Below are 23,714 nucleotides of genomic sequence, written 5' to 3'. Positions count from 1 at the left end.
AGCGGTGTCGCACATGATTTTATTCAATGACAATAAAAATGTTTTTCATATCAAATGAACAACCTGTCATTCATTTTTGAAATGTTCTGCTGGTGCATGGATTATAAAGTAATGCAAGAGAAAAAAAAAAGCATAAATAAATAAATGAATAAAGTAATGCAACAGCATATAGTAATGACCGTTACATGATGTGCAGCTGATAGACTATAACGTACAATGTCTGTTTTGCCGTTCTGCTCTCAATAATTAGAAATATCACTGGCATATGGCATGTGGCAATGGGAAGTAGTTGCAAGAAATGACCAGCAGGTGTCGCACTATGTGATCCTTTTTTAAAAACCTTTTTAATTGTCATTGACGGTCATAAAATCACCCACTAGGTAGAAGCATAATGAAGCTATAATAAAGTTAAAGGCTGTCATAGCCGCCAATATAAGTATGGTCTGCGATCATAATAACATAGTCTCCTCGTCTGTCTGTCGCAATTTGTGTTAACATTGCACTGTCTAAAGGCCGGGACTTACCCGAGAACCTTTATTTAGAAGAGCACAGCACAAATATAACTGATAGAGCACACTAGCCAATCAGAGGCAATGGAGTGCGAAGGCCCACCAATGGATACGAAATATTGAGTGGTACATTTGTTTTATCAATACGAACAAAAAAAACAGGAAATGGAGCCGAATAGGTGATTCCTGTTTTTTACCCAAAATTAGAAAAACGAAAAAAAAAAAAACCGATTTGTTTGTGGTTTCTGAATGTGTCATTTATACCAAAAACCAAACGGTTAAAACGTACCTTGGTCCATGTGATCTAAGGTTTCTTCTGCCATATTACAAAAGGAACAAGGGTCTACTATAAATTTGAACCGTCTTTTAAGAAATTCTGCAACCGGTAATAACTTATGAATGATCTCAATATGATTGTCTTTCACCTTGAAATTGAATAAATTTCGATTGTGCCTTTTCCACAGAAGTTTTCATACAAGAACCCGTACATACAGCCCTCTATTATAATCATGAAACAATTTGGATTGAGAAGTTATGGGTAAATATCATTTTCAAAACTAATGAATGTGTCTGTAGAAATTTGACATCTTAATGGGAATATTACTTATCTAAAAATCGCATTGTAAGAGAAAATCGAGCCCTCCTACTTTTTTAAATAAGGACCTCAGTATGTGAAAACACATCGAATTTGGCGGTGACAAGTACACTTTTAACCATTTAATCTTAAAAGATACGACCACTGATTCAAAGTCTAAAGCTTTAATGCCACCCACATCATATTCTTTGACAAACTGTGATCTTTTCATATAGTGGGCTTTATTTCTCCGTAAGAATTTAAAAACTCCTGAGTTGACCTTTTTAATGGCACTGGAAGAGACACGAAGCTTCGCTGACGTGCCTGCTTAAGTCTTCTCTGATGACACCGCCCGCTGAAGCTATCCAAAACAACAAATCAAACGTCCACAGATATATTGAACATACGTCATCGTCTCCACGTGACAGTTAGCAGTCTCTGAAGGGACAGTAACGGATCCGTGGTTTAGCTGCGTTCTTTTTAAACTGTTGTCTTTTTCACGAGAAGTTAAACAGGTGTTGGACAGGGTGTCGCAGTATGGCCGAGCAGGTAATAGCGAACGAAGGGTGAGTATTCACACCAACCAGCTTCACCAGTCTGTGTGCGTATGTACACAGGGGCACACACGATATCCAATACGTTGTTTTTGTTGCATTACAACGTGACAGTGTATAATTCTGTATAATACCTGAGACTACCTGCATTATGTCGTCATTAACTGAACATACAGTGTGTTAAACATCAAAGAGTCAAACACTATCGTGAAGTTAAGTAATCACACACATCCACATGATGTGTGTACATGACAGTGAGGGGAAGCATGATGTCAGAACAGGTTTCTGTTGCACAGGTACCTGGTGTAACAAACTGTGTGCAACAGAGAACAGCAGCTCTGTTCAGTGTCCGTTGCCGTAATTTCCTCATCACCCACTTTTCTTTTTCCATTTTGTTCCTGCTTCAGGTTTGTTCAGAGGCTGCTGTCTGTTGTCGGTGTTCACAGTCTGGTCAGCAGTGTGTGGGGCTACATGGACACCACAATAAGGTGAGTGTGCTCTGACCTGCAGCAGAGACCTGTATACCTGTGGAGTGACCCACACTGTAATCAGCACTGTCCAACATGCTGGCCTGTTTCACATAGCCTTAATCTGAAATTCTCGTTGCTCACAGATGTTTGAGCTTCACTGTTCAGAATGGTTAATGTACAGAGCTTAACATTTGAAGGCTGTTTTCTCATTCAACTGCAGAGGGGGGATGTTGCTCTGTGCTAAGTTGAACTCTTGTACATATGAGTAGGATTTTGGGCGGTAAACTGTTTTAAATTTCATAATGTTTTTGATACAATATACTACATACTACATAGTATACTACATACATTATTAGTATGTGCCAATAACATAAAAACAGACGAATATGACACATGAAACAACTTTACTCAATATTGCACCTGGCAACATATTTTAGTCTGCACAAAACAATATATTGCACTGTGTAGAAGCATTGGATAGAATTATATATAACATGCAAACAAATTTGCTCTTTTATAGATGATGTGTTTATTTGTGGGAGCAAAAACAAACAGAAATTAGTATCATACGTCAAACATTTAGGCAGTAATAAGGCAGTAATAAGGGGAAAACTTATAATGTGGTCTTCAATTAAAAAGAGGGAAAAGCAGAAACGAATAAACTACTTATTAAAGGAACTAAAAGATCTAGAAATTAAACACATGGAACGTAATGACCCCAAATTATTAGATCAGATAAAACTCACTAAACAAAACTTAAACAAACTATATGACAGTTATGAGGAGATGAAGGCAAAGTACATCAAGCAAAGGTACTATGATAATGGACCAAGGGCTAAAAAATTGTTAGCTTGGAGGATAAGAAAGCAGCAAGAGGAAAGGTCCATTCATAAAATTAAGGACACACAATCTGAAAAGATGTGTCATAATCTAAAAGAAATACAAAAGTCCTTTGAAAATTACTACAAAGACCTGTACACTCAACCAAAGGGAGCTGATTCTTTGAGTATTACACATTTCCTTAACTCGCTGGATCTTCCATCCATTGGACTAGAACAGAATAAAATAATGACGAATGAAATAACACAAAAAGAGCTGGATAACGCGATCTCCAGACTCAAAACAAATAAAATGCCAGGTGAGGATGGATATTCCGCCGAATGGTATAAAACATTTAGAGAGTTACTATCTCCATCACTATTGAAATGTTTTAATTTTACACTTAATGGGGGAGAAATTCCAGTCTCTTGGAGACGTGCTATCATTTCTGTAATTCCTAAGGTGGGTAAAGATAAATCTGAGTGTGGTTCTTACAGACCGATATCGATTTTAAACCTAGATTATAAATTATATGCCTCAATAATTGCAAAAAGATTAGAAAATATTATTCCGGACATAATAGATGAAGACCAGACAGGTTTTCTTAAGAATAGACAGACACAAGATAATGTAAGACGGGTATTACATTTGATGGAGCACATGAGTAAAAATGAAGATGAGTTTGTTGTTCTTAGCCTTGATGCTGAAAAAGCATTCGATTCAGTTAGTTGGGAATACCTACATTTGACATTGCAAAGATTTGGTTTCGATATTAAAGTTATCTTATATTTAAAAAACCTATATCATTCGCCTTCTGCCAGAATCAAAGTAAACGGTAGTCTGACTGACCCAGTGCCACTTGAAAGAGGCTGTCGGCAGGGATGTCCCTTAAGTCCGACTCTGTTTGCTCTATTTATTGAGCCTTTGGCCCAGGCTATTAGAGAAGATGAAAACATTAGGGGAATCTGGTCTAAAGGCACTGAGTATAAGACCTGTCTTTATGCAGATGATGTATTAATCACTCTTTCCCAACCAGATTTGAGTTTACCAGCATTAATGTCTTCCCTGAAAACATTTGGTCATTACTCGGGTTATAAGTTAAACATACATAAAACACAAGTTGTCTCATTTAACTATATTCCCCCACCTCAAATAAATAACTTGTGCAATTTTAGATGGGAAAATAGTATCATTAAATACTTAGGAATAAAAATCCCAAAGGATTTATCTACCATCTATACAACAAATTATCCTTCAATTACAACAGAGATAAAGGCAGATTTAAACAGATGGAGTTTATTACCACTGGACTTGCATAACAGAATAGATATAGTTAAAATGAATGTCTTGCCACGATTGCTTTTCCTTTTTTTATCAATACCAATAGAAATACCGCAAAAACAATTAATAGAATGGAAGAGAATGATATCTGGGTTCATCTGGAGAGGCCTCAAACCAAGGATTAGGTACAAAACATTGCAACTGTCTAAAGAAAAAGGTGGTTTGGCCTTGCCGAACATAGAGAACTACTACAAATCTGCACAGCTCAGATATTTGATCTATTTATGCGACCCAATCTACAACGCCAAGTGGAAAAATCTGGAATTAAGCCAACTGGACATTCCCCTCCAGAGCTTGCTTGGTGACAGAAATCTATACCTACAGTACAAACAAAACTTAAGCGGTTGGACAAGAACCCCCCTAAATATCTGGTTTGGTGAATGCCGAAAAAACAAACTGGAAAACCACATGAAAATATTACGATGGGTAACACATGATAAGGATTTTAAACCTGCCCAGATGGATGGACGTTTCAAACAGTGGCTCTCCAAGGGCATCACAACATACTGTCTCATTTCTGACAAAGGGACACTACACTGTTTTCAAAAACTTAAGGATAAACACGACCTAGAAAACCAAGATTTTTTTAGATACCTTCAAGTTAGAGCGCACTTTAACTGTGATCTGAGCACAACAGAGGAAGGTAGTTCTGAATTAATAAATATTTTGATCGAGGCATATAAATCTAAATTAAACCGAAAATTGATTTCTAAAATCTATACCTGCTTGCAGTCACTTAGTGGTACCTCTACTCTTTATGTTAAATCCAAATGGGAAAAAGAAGCCAAAATAACCATTTCAGAAAATGACTGGTGGAACATCTGTAAAACTCAAATGAGCACTTCTAGCTCTGGGTATTGGAGAGAATTTTCGTGGAAGAATATAACTCGATTTTTTATCACCCCCAAAATCAAACAGCTTCAGAAAGGTCAGACAAGTTATGGAAAGTGTTGGAGAGAGTGTGGAAACACACAGGCGGATCATTTCCATGTCTTCTGGGACTGTCCAATTATATACTCTTTCTGGCAAGATATAGTGGTGAAAATTAATTTAATATTGGGTTTTGAGATTAAATTTGATTTTTGTACAATTTATCTTGGTGATATTTCCCCCACAATCAACGTTACTGACAATTATTTGATAAAAATAATGTTGGTTGCAAGTAAAAAAGCTATTACGAGAAGATGGCTGTCGAAAGAGTCTCCATCTAAAGAGGAGTGGATTGCAATTGTGAAACAAATATATGATATGGAAAAACTGACTTTTTCCTTGAACTTGAACATGGACAAATTCACCGCACTATGGAGGAAATGGACAGCTCATTTTGAATAAGTGACAGTATCCAAATTGTGTTCTGTTTTATCTTTTTATTTTTCTATTTATTTATTTATTTTTTGCTGGGGTTCGGTGCCCCCTACTGTCCTATTTGATGCACTCTCTCCGTCTTGCTGTACTCTGGCGTGTGAATGGTTTAGTCCTGTTCTGATAAGAAGAGTAGACTGGATAAATAGAACAAATCTAATCGAAGTAACTTTAACCCCTGGTCCAACAAAATATACTTATTGTTATATCTTTCCCAGTGTAACAAGGTATCTGTGTAAATTTTCCGTCTGTGCACTCTGTTCCTTTTTTTTTCTTTTCTCCATTATACTGTAAATTGAAAAACTTAATAAAAATAAAAATTTAAAAAAAAAGAAAGAAAAAAAAAACAAACATTTATTTTTATAATTCTTGTATATCTATAGTGGAACTTTTAATAAAAAATATATACAATATTAACCTACAGTTTTAAAGTTATAAACTATGTTCAGTTTTTATTGAAACTATGGTTAATTTGGAGGAGGTGGTGCTGTCAGATTCTACTGTGTCATGCTAAAAGGTGAATCTGATATTTCGTTCCTCATTATTATGAAGGAGGGTAATAAGTGTAACTAGAAAAATTGCACTCACTGCGAAAATACAGTGTGAATGCTGACGGCTGAAGTGAGTTCGGAAATCTGCTGAATGTACTGCTGAAAATGCATAAAACTATTAAGAATGTATGGTCAATAATTTGCGGAAAATGACAGAACATTTTGATAGCGAGCTCTCTAGCTTAACATAAAGCTGAATGTATGAAAAGTTGAATATTTGAAAAAGCAGAAAGCTGAATGTTTGAAAAAGCTGAAAACAGTTTCTCTAGCTGCACATATGCTGGAGCAGGAGCAGAACCAAGGATGAAAATGACCCCTCAAGAATGAATGGGAAAACTCCTCCCAAACTCATGCGAGTTTTGAAAAAAGTGTAATGGTTATCGCCAAAATTATTGAGTAACAAGACACATTGCTGAACTGTGTGATGTCTTTTTATTTCTTTAGAGTGAAAAATGAGGGCACCAGAGCTATAAAAAAAAAAAAAAAACAGGTACCGTCTGCTTTCCTCCAGAAATTTAGGCTCAAAATTAACATTGCGGCTCATGGGGAAGCTGCTGGAGTGCTTGTAGCTCTTGGGCTCCTGCAGCTGGAAGTGTCTACATCTGAAATAAGACCATCAGCTGAAAGCCAATAGGATTTCCTACATTTTCATGTATATATTGTCTATGTGAAGTAAAAGATGTCAAATCTAAATCAAGCTGAGTAATAATTTTTTCTCCACTTTTGCCAGCTGATCTCCACTCTAGTAATGATGTCACGCACTCAAGCTCATGCGATACACACCCGTTCTAAAATCAGAAGACGAGCTAAAAATCCTTAAAACTAAAACTTTGATGATGATTTGATGATTTGTTGGTAAATCTAAAACACAGACACAATTCCATACAAAAAACAATTATCTTGTAGGTGTCAAGTAATGATTACAACAGTCATCCAACTAACAATAAAGGATCATTTGGCTAAACTTTTCTCTCTTTTTTTCTTCTTTTTTTTATTCAAGCATCTGTTCAAAGGTTTTCTATTGCTTTCTCAGTAATGGTACATGTGGGTTAGGTGATGTAGTTGAAACTAACCTGTCATCAGTAATGCAGATCCACCAATCATCTTGGAGAACTGATATAATGATTAGGAGGATATGGGTGTGTATCAGTCCCATTGTTTGAGACTTGCTATCTTTCTTTGTTTTGGGTTGATTTTCCAAAATCCCTCAAGATTATTTGCAGGGGATTCAGATCCCTGTGCAGGATGGGGAGACTGACTCCTGATTGTGGAGCGAAAGCATCTTGGGGCATTTCCATTCCAGTCGATCATGGTGTGACAACGCTCTTTTTGTGAAGGCTTAAAAGAGGCGGGGAATGGCACCAAGGTTGCTCTCATCCTGACACCTATTCTGAATCTGTACCTGAATCACTGAGAACCTCATTTCTCCCTTAGATTGCCAGCCAGAAAGTCTGTTTAGGCCCTTAGTGTTTCTTGGATGCCCACATCATTCTGCGTTTATGCAGGAACCCCTTGAAACCCAAGCCCCGTTACACTTTCCCTTTGCCAATTCATTTCACTGGGGCTTGTAGGTGTACATTTGTTTATTATAATTGGAAGAGGCATTTGTTTATTGTTTATTGTTTTTACATTGGGCATTCCCCCTAGATTTACATATTTTTGTTTATATTTTTATGTAGGTTGGGCTGGCCTGTAAGCATTTTACTGCCAGGACCGCCCACATGTGTCTGAAAGTTGCAATAAGAATTTATAAAGCTTGGACTGAATAAGGAATACCACGTACCACTTTTGCTATTTATTCATTTGTTTCCTCTGTAAAGACTTTATGTTGACATCTCTACACATCGTCAGCCAGGAGTTTCATAATTCTGCAGCCTGATGATCTTAAGAAGCACACTCTCAAGCACACTCAAGTATTTTAATTTAATTACTTCCTCAAATAGAGATTACACAAACTAACCAAGTGTGATCATCAGCGTTTTTGTTATAGTTTTTAATGTTGTTGTTTAATGTTTCATAGGGGTTGCAAATTAGTCTGGACTAGAAACCTGCATGTATTTTTATATATATATATATATATATATATATATATATATATATATATATATATATATATATATATATATATATATATATATAGATATATATATATACACTATATTACCAAAAGTATTCGCTCACCTGCCTTTACTCATTCTATGAACTGAAGTGCCATCCCATTCCTAACTCATAGAATTCAATATGATGTCGGTCCACCTTTTGCAGCTATTACAGCTTCAACTCTTCTGGGAAGACTGTCCACAAGGTTGAGGAGAGTGTTTATAGGAATTTTTGACCATTCTTCCAAAAGCGCATTGGTGAGGTCACACACTGATGTTGGTCGAGAAGGCCTGGCTCTCAGTCTCCGCTCTAATTCATCCCAAAGGTGTTCTATCGGGTTCAGGTCAGGACTCTGTGCAGGCCAGTCAAGTTCATCCACACCAGACTCTGTCATCCACGTCTTTATGGACCTTGCTTTGTGCACTGGTGCACAGTCATGTTGGAAGAGGAAGGGGCCCGCTCCAAACTGTTCCCACAAGGTTGGGAGCATGGAATTGTCCAAAATGTTTTGGTATCCTGAAGCATTCAATGTTCCTTTCACTGGAACTAAGGGGCCAAGCCCAGCTCCTGAAAAACAACCCCATACCATAATTCCTCCTCCACCAAATTTCACAGTTGGCACAATGCAATCTGAAATGTACCGTTCTCCTGGCAACCTCCAAACCCAGACTCGTCCATCAGATTGCCAGATGGAAAAGCGTGATTCATCACTCCAGAGAACGCGTCTCCACTGCTCTAGAGGCCAGTGACGGCGTGCCTTACACCATTGCATCCGACGCCTTGCATTGCACTTGGTGATGTGTGGCTTGGCTGCAGCTGCTCGGCCATGGAAACCCATTCCATGAAGCTCTCTGCGTACTGTACTTGGGCTAATCTGAAGGTCACATGAAGTTTGTAGCTCTCTAGCAATTGACTGTGCAGAAAGTCGGCGACCTCTTTGCACTATGCGCTTCAGCATCCGCTGACCCCTCTCCGTCACTTTACGTGGCCTACCACTTCGTGGCTGAGTTGCTGTTGTTCCCAAATGCTTCCATTTTGTTATAATAGAGCTGACAGTTGACTGTGGAATATTTAGGAGCGAGGAAATTTCACGACTGGATTTGTTGCACAAGTGGCATCCTATGACAGTTCCACGCTGGAATTCACTGAGCTCCTGAGAGCGGCCCATTCTTTCACAAATGTCTTGTTTCACAGTCTGCATGCCTGAGTGCTTGAATTTATACACCTGGGGCCAGGCCAAGTGATTAGAACACCTGATTCTGATCATTTGAATGGGTGAGCGAATACTTTTGGTAATATAGTGTATATATATATATATATATATATATATATATATATATATATATATATATATATCTATATATATATATATATATATATATATATATATATATATATATATATATATATATATATATATATATATATATATATATATATATTTTCCACATGAAAAACTTTTTCAACTTTTTCAAACTCTTCCTAGGCAGTTTGAGCGAGAAACATCTTTGGACCCTGCTGACAAAAATTATCAAAAGAATTTTGGACTCAAAATTTTAATTTTGAGTCCATAAAACGCCTGAAATATAAAACAACAGATTCCTGCATATTGTGTTGAAAGCAGACAATCTTGCACATCTTTACAAAATACTGTCTGATTATCACGTAAATGTTCGTAATTGTGTTCCATGGACTGTTGAGGTTTTGTGTAAAATTTGGTGCAAATCAGCCAATAGGTGGCGATCTGGTAGCAGTCCAATTCCATTAGTCTACTGGAAAGTCAATGGGAAAATCTTAAAATCCTCATCAAAACTCATCCACTTTCAACCTCTTCTTGTGCTTCATGCATGAGCTACAGATACCATTCCACCTTTTAAAGATGGAAGGCCCTGAAGACAGCATGCCCCAAAGTGCGTGGACTGCGAGGGCCCGTTCAACGCTGCTTGCAGCTTTAATTTTATTATACTCAAACTAAAAAACAAAAAACAAACACAGTGCGTTAACAGAGCCTGCCTTTGTATTGTACTGTATTTATACACAGTGAACCACACTAAGCAGTTGATGCAGAGTTAACGAGACATGCTGCTGTGAGACAAAATGCTAACATCCAGTCCTGATGCTGCCATAGGCTAACATACTTTTTAACTTGTGCAGTTTTATTTATCTGACTCTCAATCTATAAGCAGCCTACAGCCTACATTACAGTGACACCATGTCCCCTCTGCAGTTCAAGCTTAAGCCAGAACTCATAAACATGGTAAATGCAGAGCTCTTTTGTTGGTGTAGGTGGGCCTGGATCCCCAGCTGGCTGCCATCATGGTGTCCCACCTCTCAGATCCTGCTGCAGACTGCAGAAGACAACATGCTGCGATGTAAGGAACACCCCTGCTACTTTTCGTTTCCACATACTGTGTGGCTGATCACAGATAGTTCATTTCTGCTGTATACTATTTTTTTGTCACAGTCCAGTCAGTGTGATTCTACAGAGGGCACCCTGCCACATAATTTGGCCTGCTGCCCCTAAGCTCAGTATCCTTGGCTGGCCCAAAAAGACACTAAACATACAGTATCTGACAGAAATGAGTACAACCCTCGCATTTCTAGAAATATTTCATTATATTTTTTCATGGGACAACACTGAAGATATTGCACTTTGATACAATGTAAAGTAATGAGTGTACAGCTTGTTTAACAGTGTACATTTGCTTTCCCCTCAAAATAACTCAACACACGGCCATTAATGTCTAAACCGCTGGCAACAAAAGTAAGTACACCCCTAAGTGAAAATGTCCAAATTGAGCCGAAAGTATCAATATTTTGTGTGGCCACCATTATTTTCCAGCACTGCCTTAACCCTCTTGGTCATGGAGTTCACCAGAGTTTCACAGGTTGCCACTGGAATCATCTTCCAGTCCTCCATCACGACATCACAGAGCTGGTGGATGTTGGAGACCTTGTGCTCCTCTACCTTCCATTTGAAGATGAGCCACAGATGCTCAGTATGGTTTAGGTCTGGAGACATGCTTGGCCAGTCCATCACCTTTACCCTCAGCTTCTTTAGCAAGGCAGTGGTCATCTTGGAAGTGTGTTTGGGGTCATTCTCATGTTGGAATACTTCCCTGTGGCCCACTTTCCAGAGGGGGGTGATCCTGTTAAACCGCTGTATGGCCACCATACTGCAGCTCAGTTTCAGGGTGTTGGCAATCTTCTTACAGCCTAGGCCATCTTTATGTTGAGAAACAATTCTTTTTTTCGTATCCTTAGAGAGTTCCATGAGGTGCCATGTTAAACTTCCAGTGACAAGTATGAGAGAGTGTGAGAGCGATAATACCAAATTTAACACACCTGATCCCTGTTCACACCTGAGACCTTGTAAGACTGATGAGTCACATGACCCCTGGGAGGGAAAATGGCTAATTTGGCCCAGTTTGGACATTTTCACTTAGGGGTGTGCTCACTTTTGTTGCCAGCAGTTTAGACATTAATGGCTGTGGGTTGAGTTATTTTCAGAGGACAGTAAATTTACACTGTTGGACAAGCTGTACACTGACAACTTTACATTGTAGCAAAGTGTCATTTCTTAAGTGTTGTCCCATGAAAAGATATAATAAAGTATTTACAAAAATGTGAGGGGTGTACTCACTTTTGTGAGATACTGTATTAAGAACTGCCTTGAGATAATCCACTCCCTATGGCAGTGGTTTCCAATCATTTTCTGTAAGGCCTCCCTTTTGTAGATCACAACATTTTCAAGCCCTCCACATACGCATGTTTTACTGGCAAAATCATATACAAATGTTTTTTAAATATTTTCTGTAATTGTAATAGTTTTAGTAGTTGTGACATGTTGGGTAGATACATCATCTCTGTTATATTTAGTGAGGATTCCTGTCACAAAGTTGTCCATACATGTCCTAGCAGTGTCGAACTGTTCCTTCCTTATTACAGAGGCATCACTATTAAATTGAGACTGTTTCTTAACCAGTTGTAGCTCATTTACAAGAAATAATCACAACATTCTTCCTTTGATTCTCTACATTTATGTGTTTCTTTGCACTTCCATTTTATTTCAGGTGTAAACAGCACTTTCCTCAAACAGTATGTCCCCATTTCCAATGGCAACCAGTTGTGGACCCTGACCTTCTGCAGGGAACATGTCAAAGCCAAAACCCCCTTGGTTCTGCTCCATGGGTTTGGAGGCGGTGTGGGCCTTTGGGCCCAGAACCTAGATGCTCTCTCCCAGCATCGGCCCGTTTTTGCCAAAGACCTTCTAGGCTTCGGACAGAGCAGCAGGCCTCAATTTTACACAGATGCTCAGAAGGCAGAGAACCAGTTTGTGGAGTCTATAGAGCAGTGGAGGGCTAAAATGGGTTTGGAGTCCATGATACTGCTGGGACACAACCTGGGGGGATACCTGGCTGTGTCATACTCTCTTAAATACCCAGGCAGGTGAGTGCAGATTATGGCGTTTCTCTCATCTTACTGTGGGGTTGTGTTGTTTTAATTTCAAAGGGTTCTTTTATCCTTTGGTGCTGATCTTGATGATATGAGCTTTATTTAGCATGATATACCAAGGGCACAGAAACAGTCATGAAATGCAGATTTTGTTCTGTATGAAATATTCAGCAATTAAGACCTTTTACTGACCCTGAGAGATTGAAGATGATGGATGTGCAGTCATGGTTAAAAGTGTACATCCACTTGTAAAGAACATACCATGGCAGTCTTCAGTTCCAGTGATTTCTACAGCTCTCATGTTTCTGTGAAGAATGAGTGAAAAACAAACTACTTTGTCATGAAAAACATTCATAAAGTTTGGTTTGACCATTAATTTATTATGGGTATTCTGAAAATGTGAACAAATCTGCTAGGTCAAAATATGTATACGGCAGCTTGAACAATCAATTTTGGTGATTACGGAATGTTGTTTCAATCAAATGTTCTTTGTAGCATGGCCTCTTAACTTCTGAGTGATTCTGAATGACAACGGCTGATGACTTTTCTGGGTCCATTTTAATATGACTTGTTTGATAAGCAATTAGACTCCCCCACAAACACTACAATAGAAAAGTCTAAGTAGTTCAGAATTGATCTGAAAGAGCAGTCACTTGGAGCCATTTAATTTTTTTGGCATTAAAGTATTTATTTATTTATTTTTCATCAAATAATACAGATAACTTACAAAACACAACAACAAAAAAAACACAAAAAGGCAGTTGAAACTAAACTTAAGGGTCAACACCCCTCTACAAACCTCTATACCACTGTATTCTTTGTGATTACATCAACTGTGATGTGTTTCAACATACGCTTAACGTAGCAAGCCCTAATATATAAAAACTAATAGTCCCATACTAAATGGAACTTCCCTTTAACCCTCTGGGGCTGACTGACGTGCAGGTGCATCAAAATCATGTGTCAAATTTAAGATTTAAGATGACATTGCAGCAAGATGCAGCCTCACTGAGTCTCGGTTACAATGTGTTTGTGTTAGTGCAGCCTTCAAACTATATACCAGTTTTTAAATTGTGTTGATAGGCCAAGTAAAACCGGACTTATGATGAATAATGTCAGCGAAGCTTTTTCACGAATATTGCCATCACGTTTGGAGTGCGTTTGGTGCAGGAAGGGACGATAAAAAATGGGCGATTCTCAGGGAAAGTGCTCGCAAGCAGGAAGTGCTTGCAACCAAAAAAAACCACACAAGCTCGTGACACCCCATTGCCTACTGGTGGAAAAATACACTACCTAAACCAATCGAAACACATGGCAACACATGGCATTTTGTTGCTGAGGAAGTGAGGAAAGTTGAGTGACAGTGATAGTGCACATGATAGTGATATTTGTGATATTTAGCGTGTTTGAAGTGTATAATTAGTGAGTAGTGTAAATGTGTAGGGTAGTGTGTTGAGTGTGTTGAGTGTGTAGTGTAGTCATCTTTTAGTTTTATGTCCCAAAACAATGAGGTGACTCCTGAATGTGGAGCGGGCAGTGCAGCTCTTCTTTGAGCTGGATGGAGCTGAGGGAGATGCTGAGCCAGAGTCTGTTCAACGTATGTTTTGGATGAGGAGAGAGAGGAAGAGGAGCCTCCAATGTCCACACAGGGTGTTCCTCGCAGGTCTGCACAGAGGATGGGACGAGGCCCAGATCTCCGCTAGCTCGGGCAGCAGAGACATGCTCTAGCTCTGAGCCCTGGAATAGAGCAGAGGATGATGACACTGCCCCAGCAGTAAGCAGGTTCCAGCCGCGAAGAACACCAGGAGTCCAATTAGAGACACTTTCCCCCTACAGTCCAAAAGACCTGTTCCTGTTGTTTTTTGTCACTGACACAGTCAGGACAATCTGCAGCAACACAAACAAAAAGGCTGCAGAAAAAAAATCAATTAGGCAATAAATATAAAGATGGAAGATTTGTACAAGTTTTTTGGTCTTCTGATCTACATGTCGTTGGTGTCTCTGCTAAGTCTCCAAGACTACTGGAGACAAAATCACATTTTTTCTGTGCCCCTGCCAGCCAAAGTTATGACCATAGACAGGTTCCGATCTATATTATGGAACATCCACCTCAGTGAACCTGAGGAAGATGCTCAGAGTGAGAGTAAGAAGGGGACACTAGGCCATGACAGACAGGCCTCTTTATGACAACATCCTCAGCGCCTGCCAGGCTTATTACCACCCGAGGAGAGAGCTTGCAGTGGATTAAAGGATGGTGGTGACTAAGGCAAAAACAGGCATGACACAATATATGAAAGACAAGCTGACTAAATAGGGAATGAAGCTTTTTGTGTTGACTCAGATTCCAGATATACACTTGAAAAACAAATACAGCAAGTGAGCATGGGCTGTCTTATGATGTGGTCATGAACCTTGTTCAGCCATCCTGTCTTGGTACTGGGTACCATATTTACATGGACAATTTTTACAGCAGTCCCAAACTGTTCATGGACCTGGCCGGGATGAAGTTTGGAGCATGCGGCACCTACAGGGAGAGCCGAAAGGGATGCCCAAGAGGGAGGGCAAATGCTCTCACCAAGAAATGTGAATGAGAATCTGTGAGATGGATCAGAGAGGGCTGACTTGTTTTTGTGAAGTGGATGGACACACAAGCGGTGTCTGTGTGCTCCACCATCTATCCTACGTTTTCAGGTGACGGCATAGAGCTGGACACTGGGTTGTTAGAGACATTCCCTGTCCGACACCAATCATAGCCTATAACAAGAACATGGGTGGGGTTGACCTGTTGGACCAGCTCTTCCAATACTACTCCACCTGCAGAAAAACTGTGTGCTTGCACAAGACAGTGATGCTGCATTTCCTGGACATTTGCCAGGAAGAACAATCAAGTATTAGTAAGATGCAATCTCCGTCATCAGTTGAGTCCAATCTGCGAGCCCCGGCGTACATGTGCTCTTCCAGTTCCTCAGTATCAGCCCTGCTGCAGTGATGAGGCCTGCAGTTATTAGCACATGCTGTCCTTGTGTTGACTCCTTGTGTTGTGTTGACTCCTTGTTGTAGCCCCCAGGGACCACATGAGTAGCCCTCAAGCCTGTTCTAAAAATGAAAATTGTATATTAATATTATCTGTTTCCCACCTTGTTACGTCATTGTTGATAATTATTATGAGAAATCATTAATGTGATCTGTGTCTTCACATAGATGAGTATCATTAATCATTAATAATCATATGTAACTAAAGGCAAACTCAGCAAATTTGTTATTTCAGAAGAGTGTATCAAACTGGTAGCCCTTCGTATGACTCAGTACCCATAAAGTAGATCTCAGTTTCAAAAAGGTTGGTGACCCCTGGTCTAGATTATGAAAGTTATAAAAACATTGCATAAATAGCATTTGTTGTTGAGGGATCTGATATTTAAAAGACTAACATTTATACTGTTACAGCTAAGAGCAGTAGGGGACAGAGTTTGGAGGGTGTCTTGAATTAGGTTATTATGATTGGCAGCAGATGGGTGTGGTCTTGAATGTGCTGCAGACGGTCTATGATAAGGAATGATGGTGGTTATGAAGCAAGGTGTATCAGTCCTGTTAGGGAGTGCAGAGTGGGCTACAGGTGATGATGCAGTATGCTGAGGTAGTCAGGGTAAGGGAGTGTTCAAGGCTGAGTAAAACAAGTTGTCAGTTAAAGTGTGTGAGCCCAGGTCATTGGGGGGAATGCCATCACCCTGGAAGAAAGCTGGGCGTTTCCAGAAGAGATTAAAATTGTCAACAAAAGCTACATTGCGGGCAGCACAGGTTACCTGCAGCCAGGGATGGAAACTGAGGGCGTGGCTGTAGTGACCTATGCTGCAGCTGAGGTGGGGGGAGGGGGCCGGAGATGAAGAACTATTTGCTGTGGACAGGGAAGGCGTGAATGAGCTTGATGAAGTCCTGTTTTGGTATTTCAGTGGACTGTTTGAAGATGTTGTTGCAACCAACATGGAGAACAACGTTTTTAATGAGTGGGTGGTCAGCCAGGATCATCTGATTGCTTGTGTTGCTAGCTCTAATGGATACTGTTGGAAAGTTTGGTTAAACAAAGACTTCCCAGATTTTATCACTGACATTGTTGTGTGAAATGTAATCATAACTTAATGAGTCATCACCTAAAATATGCAAACAAGACCCAAGTTGCAAAACACACACACACACACAAAACATAAACAACTTTAAGGGACAGTTGTGATGTAAGATATATTTTCAGGTAAGCATTAAGTAGCAAATAAAAAAATCTGAATTAAACTAATCCAGTATTTGAAGGAGTAGGTAATTGCTTTGGGAAATGCATTTTTGCTTTCCTGCTGACAGTTAGTTGAAAAGATTGATACCACACTCATGTCTGATAATAATGAAGCTGGAGCCAGGACACTATTATTGTAACTGTTTTTAATTTACTGTGTGTTCCATCTACCTGGCCAAGGACTACGGATGGAAAGTAGCAACTTGTTAAAACCTGGTGCAATGCATCTCTCCTTGTTATACAGGGTTAATGTTTTATTGTGCACTGTCTCTGTTCAAATAAAAGAAATACTACTACTACTACTACTACTACTACTACTACTACTACTACGAAGGAGAAGCAGAAGCAGAAGAAGAAGAAGAGTGATGATAATAAGCCACCAATAAGTCACTGGACCTAGTACAGAAGTCCATCCCCATAACCCTGTGGAAAAACCACAAATTGTCATTGTACACTTTAATGTTTGTATCAATTAAACAAAACAGATATGATGTTGTCATTTTTCAACCTTTGGAGGTATTGGTAGGGAGATTGTGTTATCTTTGGACAGAGCCAAGTTAGCTGAATCTCCCTTACCTGCATACTTCATGGAAGTAGAATTGACATTAGAGGGGTATCCATGGTCTGAGCTAACTCTCAGCATGAAAAAAACTAAACACATTTTCCAAATTGTTAAATATTCCTTTATATCACGTTCAGACATAATTGTCAGTCTGTATAATCCTTATGACTAAACAAAACCATGAATAACCCACATTGCATCTGAATGTGTATTTAATTTCTTGGTCTCTGACCTGCAGAGTAAAGCACATAGTGCTGGTGGAGCCCTGGGGTTTCCCTGAGCGTCCAGACACCGTAGAGGCAGACCGCCCCATTCCGGTATGGATCAAAGCCCTCGGTGCCATGTTCAGTCCCTTCAATCCCCTGGCTGGCCTGAGACTGGTCGGACCTCTGGGTAAGTCTTGGGTAAGAAGTTGGTAAAACATGGCACATTTTCACCCATTTTCTTTCCACTGAATCCCGTTGTACTGCAGCAACCACCCAAGTTTCATCTAATGTAACTGATGACAACAAAATCGGAGGCTTTTCTGCCACCACACTTTGGCCTTGATGCCCCGTGAAGAAAAAATAATCATACAGACACAGTGGCCTTTGTGGCCCTGTCCAGGTTCCATGTAAAAAGCGCCAGTGCAGTGTAGTGAGCTTGCCTTGAATTATAGCCACTTGAGTGCACAGTAGTCACCCACAGTAACTTCAGTGAGTTCGCGGTTCGTGCAAGTGATGTGTCATCATCATAGCGATGATCTCACGTGAAAGCCTGAGCCTCTCAAAACGGAAGAATGACACTTACAGCACAGGTAAACAAGCGAGCCAGTGCCCCCGTAACTCTGAGTCCGGACCCCCCTGTGGCCCCCCGGCAGGAAGTCTGCATCAATAATACAATGATTGATTTCCTGCTTTCCTTGATTTTGTACTGAAGGGAAAGGCGGAAATAAAATGTCTGAGAAGTTCACTACCCAATCAAAATTGTTGAAATTGTAAGTACTCTTTTAAGTCCAATTTATCCCGTGTCTGAATGAGGGATTTGGGTTTTTTTTCCCAGGTTATGTTTGCCCCCCCCCCCCCCCAAAAAAAAAAAAAACTGGCCCCAACCTGGCCCATTTATTATAACGGGTCTAGAACCGCCACTAGTGTCACCAAAATCACCTAACCCTACTTTTTAAAAAAAAAAGTTTTCTAATGTAACATTAACTTGATATTGGTATTAAAATATTTTTTAATACATAATCCTTGTCTTATTGAATTTAGGATGTTATGGTATCAATCTGAAAGGTAAATCATCAAATTTTACTCAATGGCCTTTGTGCCCTGTCATGTGGCTTTGGTGCCCCTTAAAAAAAAAAAAAAGGAAAGTGAAGGCCTAATGGCCTTGCCCCTAAAATGACAAAATTCCAACCCTGCTTGATACACTAATTCAATCCATAGCGTTTTTCCAATAGCACCTTTTGCCACAGCAAGTCTTACCGAGCCGCAGCCATGTGCTTTTTCTTCACTAGTTTTACACTGTCAAGTTTAGTCTAGCTACGCCTGTGATGGACCTCCTCCGGAGAAGGGCCTGCCCTGCCTCAGAGTGGGCTCCAGTGACATCTCGCAATTGTGGCCAAACAGTAACAAATAACCAACCCCCCAACCCCCCCCCAAAGACACACCTTCAGACAGGAAGCTGAGTTGTGGTGGAAATGCAAATCCCTTCTGCACCAAAGTACATTGAGGAAGGCCAGGCTGGCAGCACATGAGAGCACACACTCAAAGTCCACTGAAGCTTATCTCTAATGTTTTGGTTCAAACTTTGTAGAGAACTTGATTTTGACACTTGAGTTTCTCCTCTGTGGCACCTGCAGGCCCCACTCTGGTCCAGACTCTGAGACCTGACTTCAAGAGGAAGTTCTCATCCATGTTCAGTGACAATACTGTGTCAGAGTACATCTACCACCTGAACGTGCAAAGCCCCAGGTCTGTCTCTGTTTCCCCGTCAAGCCTCATTACTGCAGGTTCTTAATTACTTAAAAGATAGTGATTTCTTCATTACCTCTGTTGCGGAGAGGTTTTGAGAGGTTTACTTCCTTATGTAAAGCCTTGTTATCAGCATTTGCCTCCCTGTGTTTTTCTGTATTGTCACAGTGGGGAAACTGCTTTCAAGAATTTGACTATTCCCTACGGCTGGGCCAAAAGACCAATGTTACAGAGGATGGACCGGCTTCACCCTGAGATCCCCATTACCATCATCTATGGATCACGCTCCAGCATAGACAGCAACTCAGGCAGTGCTATCAAAGAGATGAGGCCAAACTCTCATGTGGAAATCATAGTAAGTTAATGACCTAGAGAGCTGCCAGTGACTAAAATAGCTAAACCATGCATGAACCACTATGCGTATGCTCTACAACTAATGTTAAGTGGAGTTTTTCAGCTTTTCAGTGGTGTCACACGTCTTGTCTGGTCATTTAGGGGCTCTGTAGTGAATGTAATTCAGCCATCATTTTCTGAAGACTTGATCTGTCAAAGACACCTACATAGTGACTTCCTCTGGGCCAAGAGGCAATGGCTGTAGCAAAGCTGTCTTTGTTGTTCATGTTCAGTGGATTAGACCAAACTTTCTGGTTAGTCTCTGAACTGTATTTCAATCCCTGACATACAGTATCTACATGGTCAATACATTATATGTATTAAATACAGTGTATTTAATTTAATTTTACTGATGAAAAAGGCCAACTTTAACAGCAAGGTTGGGGTTATAACCAACTCATTAATCAATTGATTAATCAATTGAAATGTATCAGATATTCCTTTGTACTTCTTTTCATACAAGGTATTGTATAGATGAAGGTAAGACTTCTCCAAACCTCATTAATGCTTCCATAAAACTCTTCTAGATACCATGTAGTAAGTCTGCAAATTGTCAATGTAACAGTTGTAACATGAACTTTTTACATACCGTAGTTTATTCCAAATACATTCTTGCTTTATTGAATAATGAATAATAATAAAACACACAAAAATGACTCCAGTTTTTCCTCCCTGCCACTGAAATCATGATATGCTTGGCATGGTGTTGATGTGTAGGCAGTGATGTTTAAAAGCAAATCTTATTTTACTAATATGTGACATAACATAAGAATTTACATTCTGTTAAGTTATTTACTATAATCATGTCCTCACCTTTTTATAATGAAGTAGATGGTGTATAATTATTCTTTGCAGAAAACAAACTTTTCTAATCTTTTGTGATACATACTTCATAATTCTTCATCGTTTAGTAATTTATTTTTATGCTTGTAAATGCTGTGTGATTTATACACAGTCTCACTGGGGTGAAAAATAATTATGAGGTCATAAAAACTAACAGGTTTTCTCTGTCCTGATGTGTGATAACATAACTTTTTCCTAGAAATGGTTTAAAATTGAATATTTCTTTCATTTTTGTTTTACAAAAGCAATAAACCAAACACACAGTTCTCTTCATTATAAACTCTACTTTTTTTATGGCTTCTCTTTCTTTATTGCCAATTGTTTTTAATCACCCACTTCCCTCCCTATTGTGCAGACAATCCATGGAGCTGGACATTATGTATATGCTGACCAGCCAGAGGACTTCAACCACAGCATTTTGCAAGTGTGTGATAAAGTGGACTGAAGCAGAGAAGAGTCTGGTTACTGAGCTCTGGAGAAAACGGGGAGCACAATAGCAGACATCACTACAGCAGCCGGTGTGGAGACACAGGATCTGTCCTGGCAGCAGGGACAAGCACTGTTTGAACATGTGTTTAAAAAAAGTGTTTAAAAAGATCAGTTTTAGTCATACTTTTTAAACATGCGTCATGGCCGACTGCACTTTCAGACATTATGTCACCTGACCAATAATTCAGTGAAATATTCGTAGAAGTTGATAAATACATGCTCTGAGCTTACAACTACTATAGCTATTTACCACCATTTCTACAATAATCAAATATAATGCCCTTTGGCCTTCATCACATGCTGCTCTTACATTTATACTGCAGTATACACATACAGGGGGTTATACTGCAGCCTCTGGGTCGCTTGATTGAAGCATTAGTTATACTGTATTTTCTGAGAGTTGCCTTCCAAGGGCATTGAAGAAAGGAGGTATTTTGTTTTCAGAAATCATGAATGAAACTGAAAACACGACGCAAAGCCTCATTGTAAGTGATGTTACATTATTGTCTTTAAAGCTACAGCTAATAGCTTACAGTAGCTATAGTGGTCCAATACAAAATATATCAAAGTGTTTCATATGAATTTAATTACATTTTAGAAGAGTAATTTCAAACAGGATGTAATGATATATGATTTAACCAACCAGCCTTAATGATGTAAATCTGAAATAACATAAATGTGACTGCTCAGTTACATTGGCATGTTTTAGGTATTTCCTATGCTGTCCCTGGCCTGTTGTTTGTTGTTTTACCACATGATACTGATACAGACCAGGGGCGTCATTTACAATTGTTGTGTACATGCTAATCAGGAAATGTACATACCCCATAAAACATTTTGATTCATAAAACCTGGAGTACGCCCACCAGTGTGCAATTTCCTTTTATAAATGAAAGAAATGTGCACACGTGGATCAGCCTCTTATCCTGCCCTCTCCACTCCCACATTCAACCATAGGTGGTCAGTGTATAGAGAATTATGAATCATAATCCATAGAAATGAGCTGCTGATCAGTGGTTCCTTACTGTGAATCATGGCCATAACTGAGACGAAGACGGGGAAAATGATTTGACATGGAAAGCGAGGTGTTTGTGGGTGAAGTGCAGCTAAAAAAAACAAATGTAATTATTTTTTTCAATCACCAGTCCTTTCGCAGTACAAAGATGGTAAAAAGACTGTGCATCCATCATGCAGCATTGTTGTATTGTTTGTACTTGCACTTTTAGTGAACCATTTCATAAAAACCTGTCAGTTGGAAAAGATAAAAGCCAGCTTGAATCTAAATCAGTAATTGATCAGCACTGTCTCACCATCACATTTACCACCCCTGCAGCACATCAGAGTGGACCAGACTCTTTGTTGACTAACTGATCTAATGATCATCACCAGCATAGAAATTCAAGATTATATCAAATAGCATTAAAGAATGAACACTGTTCATGTACCACCAAGTATGATTTTAGTGTTCATATCCACCTTATTCCTGATTTCACGAGTGTACCCATGGTTCATAGCTGTAGTCGATTATGCTCTTCCAGTTGAACTGGCTAGCTATCATTCTCGCTCTAAAAACCATCTTTTAACGAGAAAGAAGAAAGACAGCAACAGAATGCACAAAATTTGGAGGTGGATACACAGTATGGATGTTTTAAAAAGTTGAGGACAGTTCTATAACAGTGCCTCACCTGTCAGTTCTCACAGAGTGGGTAGATGATATGAAGCAATGGCCCGATGTTAGCTTCTTCGACATAAATTATCTTGTATTTTCTGAAGGCGTTGACAGCAAAGAATTACACAATTATAAAAGCACAGAAGCATACAACTACTTGCACAGTAACAAAATATGGAAAGTACTGTTGAAGAAACACGTTGGGTTTATATTTCTGAAGGCAGCAGTAAAGTTAGTGCCCAGCCACAGCGTCAATCAAGCTAAACACACAGTGTGGATAATGCTGAAGGAAAGTGGAGTCGTAGAGACAGGAGGCTGCTTGTGCGTGCTGGGTTAGAGAAGACATGTAGTCATGCAGCAGTTATTCTGTGGAGGATATTCATGAACCCAAATATATATTTTAGTCTCATAGCAGCAAACCACACTAGTCTCCATTCCTCCTTCCTCGGCATGGGATGCAGGGCACAGACATACTTGTCAAAGTTGTTGATGTTCTACTCAAGAAGTTTCTGAAAAAAACGTACATTTTCTTGAATTGTTGTGGCAACCAACAACGGCACATGTTGTACCTGAGCTCATTTTAAAAACAATTTAGCATTTATGACATAACGCTAGTTGTTTTGGGCTAGCTTGGCGGCAGAGGTCAGTCATGCAGTTGCAGGCAACCAGAAACAGAAAACCATCGGCAGAAGTAGTTATCTGTCATGGCAGCGCCCATAGGCCTCTGAAGAAATGGGTGAATATTTGTGTGTAAAATGGCTGCAGTGAATACAACTGTATTGTGCTGCAGTC

General features: G+C 39.5%; 1 protein-coding gene across 2 annotated transcripts; it reads left to right on the top strand.

Annotated features, from left to right (window-relative positions):
• The first annotated feature begins 1,492 nt into the window (after positions 1–1,492).
• Positions 1,493–22,167, top strand: abhd5a (abhydrolase domain containing 5a). 2 transcript variants are annotated; one of them, XM_037075249.1, is made up of 8 exons: positions 1,493–1,649; positions 2,045–2,125; positions 10,567–10,652; positions 12,354–12,729; positions 17,815–17,969; positions 19,417–19,528; positions 19,697–19,883; positions 21,120–22,167. In XM_037075249.1, exons 1-8 carry the CDS (start codon positions 1,621–1,623, stop codon positions 21,207–21,209), a joined length of 1,116 nt encoding a protein of 371 aa, XP_036931144.1. In that variant the 5' UTR covers positions 1,493–1,620; the 3' UTR covers positions 21,210–22,167. The 2 variants fall into 2 exon arrangements, with proteins under 2 accessions (XP_036931144.1, XP_036931145.1); XM_037075250.1 differs by having other exon boundaries at positions 1,507–1,632.
• The last annotated feature ends 1,547 nt before the right edge of the window (positions 22,168–23,714 follow it).

Source organism: Acanthopagrus latus, chromosome 17 (assembly GCF_904848185.1).
Source record: "Acanthopagrus latus isolate v.2019 chromosome 17, fAcaLat1.1, whole genome shotgun sequence".
Classification (NCBI taxonomy): domain Eukaryota; kingdom Metazoa; phylum Chordata; class Actinopteri; order Spariformes; family Sparidae; genus Acanthopagrus; species Acanthopagrus latus.
This window is presented reverse-complemented; position numbering and strand designations above follow the sequence as displayed.